General features: G+C 38.9%; 2 protein-coding genes across 2 annotated transcripts; both read right to left on the minus strand.

The window, feature by feature from the left end:
• Nucleotides 1-391: 391 nt before the first annotated feature.
• Nucleotides 392-4,129, minus strand: LOC113772281 (putative late blight resistance protein homolog R1A-3). The gene has a single exon (XM_027316869.1). It carries the CDS (start codon nucleotides 4,127-4,129, stop codon nucleotides 392-394), a length of 3,738 nt encoding a protein of 1,245 aa, XP_027172670.1.
• Nucleotides 4,130-5,465: 1,336 nt separating this feature from the next.
• On the minus strand, nucleotides 5,466-7,441 carry LOC113772291 (putative late blight resistance protein homolog R1B-17). The gene is made up of 3 exons (XM_027316880.1): nucleotides 6,983-7,441; nucleotides 6,314-6,849; nucleotides 5,466-6,213 (listed from the first exon to the last, which is right to left on the minus strand). The coding sequence occupies exons 1-3, from the start codon at nucleotides 7,439-7,441 to the stop codon at nucleotides 5,466-5,468; spliced, it is 1,743 nt and encodes a 580-aa protein (XP_027172681.1).
• Nucleotides 7,442-7,701: the final 260 nt, after the last annotated feature.

Here is a 7,701-nt window from a genome sequence, read left to right on the forward strand (position 1 = left end):
AAAAGAATAACTGAAGAAGAAAACTGCAAGTCAGTATTAGAAATCACAAAAAATTTTCACAATGATACAAAAGTTGAGGAAGGTTAACGTACATTGTCCTTTTAATAGTAAAATTGCAATTTTACATAAAGTATGGAATCTTGTGTTGCAATGCTATTCCATATCCTGTTAAATAAACCTTGCCATGTCAAATACACCTCACGCGATATTATTACTATTAGGGGATTTTGAGCTCATCATTGTGGAGAAAAAAATGTACAAGTCATCATTATCAAATGTAACAACAAAATACATGGTAATCATGTTGGTTACCTCTACCTAAATCTGGGCCAACCTATGAAACTGTTCGTGATGATCAAAACGCACAAGTAGATTACAAATTGGTTCTTCCTCAAACAAAAATCTGGAAATCCTCATTTCCAGAGTCTTTTTGCTCTTCCTCAATCTCCCAAACTGAACGTACAGCCGAATCTGAACAGCCGTGCACATCAATCATTTCAAGAGTTGAAACTTCCCCAAAACAAGAAGGGACTTCTTTCAGTCTCCAGCATCGAACCAAGACTAGTTTCCGTAGACGCGGGAACTGATCAGATGAGCATTTCCATCGAAATATACGCAACTGTTCCAGTTTCAAGTATTTGAGCCGAAGAAACTCAAATCCTTCCATGTCCCATGTATCCTGCGGAGAGATTTCATGACCTAATTTGAACACCTCAAGGTTGCATAGTTTCCCAATCATTGGAAGTTCACTCCAATGAAAATATAAGAGACTTAACTTCTTTAGACTGATCAACGGAAAACGAAACTCAAGAGTGTACCTCCGGCGCTGATCCAGTATGAGCTCGAGTGATTCCAATTGGGTCAGAAAGTCCATTGCCACAATCTTAATACAATCTCCATTATATTTCTCAGATTTGAAGAGCTCGCATTTTAGTCTGCGGATGTTTGGGAATTTTTCCAATATCTTTTTGCTTTGTTCCAAACTAAGAATCGCAACAGAAATGCTGTCTAAATTATGTAAACTCCCCAGGTTCCCTTCAGCCCAGTTAAAAGTAAAACCATTTCTTGCGTCTAGTCGCCTCAATTTCTTCAAATTCCATATAGTATCTGGCAGTAGGACATTTCTGTCTGCTTGGACGATAAAAGTTTCTAAATGTGAGAGATTGCCTACTGATGAAGGGATGGAGTTGGCTGAAAGATGAATTGCCAAGTACCTCAGCTCAGAAAGCAACTCTATCTTGCTTGGGAGTTCACCATGTAGACAAAATTGTCCCAAGTCCAATACTCTCAGACGCTTGAAAAAGAGAAATAGGAATTTAGGAAAACCACTTCGGACCATCTCATCCTCCTGAGCATAGAACATCAGAGAGTTCACACGGGTTGAGCATAGCCTTGAGTGCGTAAAAATATCCTGCCCTGAAAATATGCATAACCTTCGCAGATTGCGTGGCTCATCAAAGGTGAAAAGCTTATCATCTCCATGTAAAAACTGCAGAATATTTTCTTTCTGGGCTTTTACCAGACAAAACTCGTGCAACAAATCATGAATGCGGCAAGTTCTAGCACCACCTAGGGATCTTTCTTCGGAAACCATAACCAAGCTTCTGCTTGTCAGTTCATATATGTACTCCTCAGCTACATCCTCCAAGCTCTTTCTCGCACTTTTCTGGACAAATCCTTCAGCGATCCATAAACTTATCAACCTCCAAGAGGGAATCTCTCTGTCTTCGGGAAATGCTGCGAAGTAGAGAAAGCATGGCTTTAGATATTCAGGTAAATGCCGGTAACTCAGCTCTAATACATCCATGCACTGATCTGCGGCACAAACAGCACTTAAGCTTAGTCTTTCCGCAATCTCTATCCAACCATCTTTTTCCAATTTAGCAAGAATTCCAGCTACTGTAACAATCGTGAGGGGTAAGCCCTGACAATGTCTGGCTATCTGCATCCCTAGATCACTGTGCGCTAAAGCATAGCCTTCTTCTTCAGGTAGCTTCTTCCGCAGTAATTCCCAACTCTCCTTATCAGTGAGTCGTTGAAGATGGTGAATTGTAACGTTCTGGTTGATTTCAAAAGCCAACATAGGATGTCGACTGGTTAGGAGGATTCTGCTTCCATTGGCATTATCTGGGAAAGATCTTTCCAACGCATTCCAAGCCGCGCTACTCCACACATCATCAAGAACAATGAGATACCTGTTTTTCATCAAACGTTGCTTTAGTTTTTCTTCCAACTCATCTTCATTCTTCTTTGAATATTCATCATCAGAATTGTGTTTTTTTCTTTGGAGGTTATCATCAAAAAGGTCAGGATCCATACAACTCAAAATCTGAAGCAGTACATCTTTATGCTGATAGAGTTGAGAAACAGTGCACCATGCACGGATATGAAAAAAGCATCTAATTGAAGGATCATTATAAACATTTTGGGCCAAAGTTGTCTTGCCTATTCCAGGCATACCAACAACGGCAACAAACCCCAACTGCTTTTGTCCTCTTGTAAGTTTGTGAATTATTCTGGCTTCATCTTCCAACCTCACCCGAACTTTGTTGGTTGTCCTACTCACACTATGGGCTTCCAATCTATACTTATTGTCACAAATTTTCATGGCTTCCATCTTAGCAAGATTAATCTCTTTAAGTTCTTCCCTGATGGAATCAAATACGATTGGAGACCTAAAATCTGGAATGTCTCCAATGAACAAGGATTTGACAGTCAGCTGTGTCTTGTGGGCCACCTCCATGACACGTCGCCGAAGGGCTTGGTTGCCCTGTTCCACTCTGATCTCCATCAAAGATCTTAATGATACAAGATCTTCTCGGATAGTTTGAATTTGATCCTTTGCAAAAGCAATCGAATCAACCTCACAACTTGGCAGTTCTTTCAGATTATCTAGGAGAAAATCCATCAAACCAATCTCATTGTTCCTTGGAAAGATGAATGTCGATGTAACTACTTTTACAAGCTTAATCTTTCCCACAAATTTGAAAAGTGAAAAATCGAATTCCTTGGCCAAGATTTCTTTCAAGTCGTGCAAAAAAAGTAGGCAAATTATGATTCCTGCTTCGCTGACCGCAGCTCGAATGAGATCCTTCACCTTTTCATGAAGCTCATCAAACTTCTCCGGGTACTTCATAAGAATGGTTTTCAAGAATCTTAATCCCTTATAGAGCAGTGGTATTTGCTCCTCAAAACAGATAATCAACACAGCATCACGATTTAGTAGTTTATCAAGACTGTCCAGGAGAAAATGAACATGGCCCTCCAATCGATCTTTGTTGGTCTCCAGAATGTTGGATGATCTTGTCCAGTGTGTAGCTGTCAAGACTTTGATGTAACTCTCAAGGATCTGGGGTTCAACAGAAACGATTTTTGCCAGCACCCCAGAAATCTTTGTTTTCATTTCGTCACGCACAGTCACATCCCTTTTGCGACCTGTAGAAATGAAAAAGACTATTGCTGCTGCATTGATTGCCACAAGTTCCAAATGAGTCAAGAGAACCTTCAACCGCCTGTGCTGAAACCCTTTCAATTCTGCAAAGTGAATGAATCGTTTGAAGAATTCCAGCTTCTCTTCAAAGCTTGATATCAGAGCTCGCAAGTGGACATCGCCCATGTCGTCCAAGTCGACAAGATCTTCCATATTTGCCAACAGCGAGTCAATGAATTCCATAAGTTCGTCTCTGGATTGCAAGGAGTAACCCAACGCAGTGATGCTGGAATAGGATTCGCTGATTTTTTGTGTGAAAGACCATAAGCTTCCCCGAAAATCTTCCGCCATCCCAATAAAATAAGCTTTCATGTGAGATTGTGGATAGAATCGTACCTCTACTCCAAAACGAATGGAGTATAACTCCTTTCCTATTCGGTTAACTGCATCTTCAAGGCTATGCAACAGAGATCCAAGACTTGCATTTTCATCAGATTTAAAGTAGAGAAATATGCTACGCATGCAAGATCCAAGAGATTCCCAACTGATCAAACGATTGCTGCTCCTAGCACACAAAACAAATGTTCTCAGAAGTCTTAGATCCATCCTCAGCCCCGTCCACAGATGAGACTCTACGTCCAGATCTTTTGCCAGATGCTCCAGAGCATTTAAGACTATATCAACGAAAGCACAGCCCATCTTTGATTCCTTCTATCCTCTGCAGCAATGGAAGACACTTGAAACTTTACCTTCTTTTTTTGAACTTCAGTGAACACGAACTCCAGGAACTAATCTATGCTGCCGAGAATTAAGCGGTTCTTGTCTCAATATTTCGGTAAACCCCTTCCTACAATGAATGGAACAATATCTCTCTCTTCTCTTCTTCTTTTTTTTTTTTTTTTTTTTTTTTTTTTTGGGTACACAAGTGCAATTGTGGAGCGACTCTATGGCCGCAGGGGAAAGGTCGTTTTTACGCTCAATACACGGTGGTGTTTGGAATTAGAAGTTTTCTGCCAAAAAATTTCTACATTTTCCAATCAATTCTTTTATTTTTTACATGAATTAAACTAATATAGTATATTTTTTCATAAAAATTTCAAAAAATTGCAATTCAAATGGAATCGGATCCTCCTCTTTTGGTAAAAAAGGAAAAGGAACATTTGCACAAGGGAAAATCATTTAAAATATAGTCTCAGTCTAAATTTTTTATCATTTTTTACTCTATTTCATCATGTAATTCATACATGATCAGTTTTTAAAGAGCAAAACGATTAAATCTCATTTATAACTAAACAAACAACTGGACCCATTATTCAATTTTGCTCTCTAAAGAAGTAGAATTTGACTCTTGCGTTATTCCTTTTTAACCCAAAAAAAATGAAATCGGATCAAAATTATATTAATCTTTGTCACTAAAAAAACAAGATTTGACATTTATATACATAAAAAATGATAACATGTGGATCATTTTGTGATTTCAACTAAAAAGAAATTAAAAATTTAGATTAGAACCAAATTTTACTTATTTTATTTATAATATTTTAAAAATAAAAAACAAAAAAAATTTATTTAACAAAATGTCATGGTTGTTTTGAATGGTTTCCTTTTACAAAATGTGCCCGCAAACACTCTTCTAGGATCTTCTACCAACGCGCTATTACTTTCTACTCCCTCCAATCACTGCTTTACAGTTTGATTGCACTATCACTTTGTCTCCGTCCTCCTTCTTTGCGCTTTCCACAATGCCATTGGGGAATTTGTCAATGCGGGAAACTTTTTAGGCTAAATAACCACTGACTCCCATGTGGTTTCACATACTACCAAATGACTCTCTTAACATTTTGAAGTTTCCAAATAACCCACACATAATTTTATATAAAGGGAAAACTTGACTAAAAGCAGCTTCCTATTAGTTGAAATGCTAGTGTTAACCAAATGAGAACTAAATAGATATGTATGTTAAACTATATGGAATTAAGTGGATATTATAGACCACTTGGCTTCTTATCTTTCTGAGCAAAGAAAAGTAGAGAGCTCACATTGGTACAACATAGCCTTGAGTTTGCAAAAACATCTTGCTCCGAGAAAAGGCATGGCCTCTGTAGATTTCATGGCTCATCAAAGGTGAAAAGCTCATCATGCCCATGCGGAGAAACTGCAGAAAATTTTCTTTTCTGGCTTTTACCACACAGAACTCATGCAACAAATCATGTATGTGGCAAGTTCTTACACCTCCCAGGGATCTTTCTTTCCAGACAATAATCAAGCTTCTGCTTATCAGTTCATACACATAATCCTGAGCCACATCTTCTAAGCTCTTTACATCACTTTTTGCCACAAGCCCTTCAGCGATCCATAAACTCATCAACCTCCGAAAAGGAATCTCTTGGTCTTCAAGAAATGTCCCAAAATAAAGAAAGCACGGCTTTAGATAATCAGGTAAATGCCCATAACCAGCTCTAAAACATCCATACACTGATCGGTGGCACAAACAGCAGCGCTTAAACTCAGTCTTTCTGCAATCTCTTTCCAACCATCTTGCTTCAGATTTGCAAGAATTCCAGCTACTGTTAACAACTTTGAGTGGTAGCCCCTGACAATGTTTTGCCATTTGCATCCCCAGATCACTCTGTGCTAAAGGATAGCCTTCTTCTTCACAAGCTATCTTTTTCTGCAGTAATTCCCAGCTCTCCTTATCAGTAACTCCTCGAAGATGGTGAATTTTACCATTCTGGTTAATCTCAAAAGCCACCTTAGGAAGTCGACTTGTTAAAAGGATTCTACTGCCATTGGCATTATCAGGGGAAGATCATTGCAAGGCACTCCAGGCCTCGCTATTCCACACATCATCCAAAACAATGAGATATGTAATTCTCATCAAACTTTGTCTTAGCTTTTTCTTCCAACTCATCTTGAGTCATCTTACTATAGTCACCATCAGAAGGGTCAGAATTCATACAACCCAAAATCTGAAGCAGTAAATTTTTCTGTTGATGAATTTTAGAAACATTACACCATGCACGTGCATGAAAAAAGCGTCTGACTGAATGATCATTGTAAACATTTCTTGCCAAAGTTGTCTTACCTAGTCCCGCCATACCCACAATAGAAACAACGTCTAACTGCTTTGGTCCTCTGGTAAGTTTCTGAGTTACTGTGGTTACCTCAGCGTCCAATTTCACCACAATTTTGTTGGTTGTCCTGCTTGCACTATGGGTTTCCAATCTTAACTTACTATGACTAATCTTCAAAGCTTCCATCTTAAGAAGATTAACCTCATTAACTTCTTCTCTGATGGAATCAAACAGGATTGGAGAATAACCAGGAATATCTCCAACAAACAAGGATTTTACCAAAAATGTGTCTTCCGTGCCACCTCCATGACACAGCTCCAAAGAGCTTGGTTGCACTGGTCCGTACTATTCTCATAGAAAGATCCTAATAATGCAAGATCTTCTTGGATGTCTTGAATTTGATCCTCTGCACAAGCAATTGAATTAACCTCACAACTTGGCAGATCCTTCAGATTTTCTAAGAGAAAGTCCATAAAACCAAGTTCGTTGGTGCTGGGAAAGATGAATGTTGACGTTGAAACTTTAACAAGCTGAATCTTTCCTCAAAATTGAAAACCGCAGAATCAAATTCCTTCGCCAAGCCTTCATTCAATTCGTGCACAAAAAGCAGCCAAATTATGATCCCTGCCTTGTTGACTGCAGCTCCAATAAGATCCTTTTCTTTTTCATGTAGCTTATCAAACTTCTCCTGGTGCTTCTTAAGAATGGTTCTCAAGAATCCTAGTCCCTTATACAGGGGTGGTATTTGATCCTTCAAATGGAACATCAGATCGTTACCACGATTTACTAGGTCGCTAAGATTGTCAAGAAGAAAACATACATAGTCCTCCAATACATCCTTACCCATCTCCAGAGTGTCTGATAATCTTGGCACGTGTGAAGCCATCAAGACTTGGACGTAACCCTCATGGAGTTGGCAGTCAACAGACACGATCATTTACAGCAGTTCAGAAGTCTTATTCTGCATTTCATCGCACACTGTCTCATCCTCTGTGCTAGCTTGATACATGCAAAATACTCCTGCTGCTGCATTGACAGAGGCAGCTTCCAAATGAGTCAAGAGAATTTCCAACTGCTTCTTCTCAAATCCTCGCAATTCTGCGAACTGAATAAATCATTTGAAGAATGTCAACTTCTCTTCTAGACCTCTAATCAGATTTCGCAAACTCTGATCATAAACATCTCCCCAGTAGATTA

The sequence above is a fragment of the Coffea eugenioides genome, chromosome 1 (genome assembly GCF_003713205.1).
Source record: "Coffea eugenioides isolate CCC68of chromosome 1, Ceug_1.0, whole genome shotgun sequence".
Taxonomy (NCBI): Eukaryota; Viridiplantae; Streptophyta; class Magnoliopsida; order Gentianales; family Rubiaceae; genus Coffea; species Coffea eugenioides.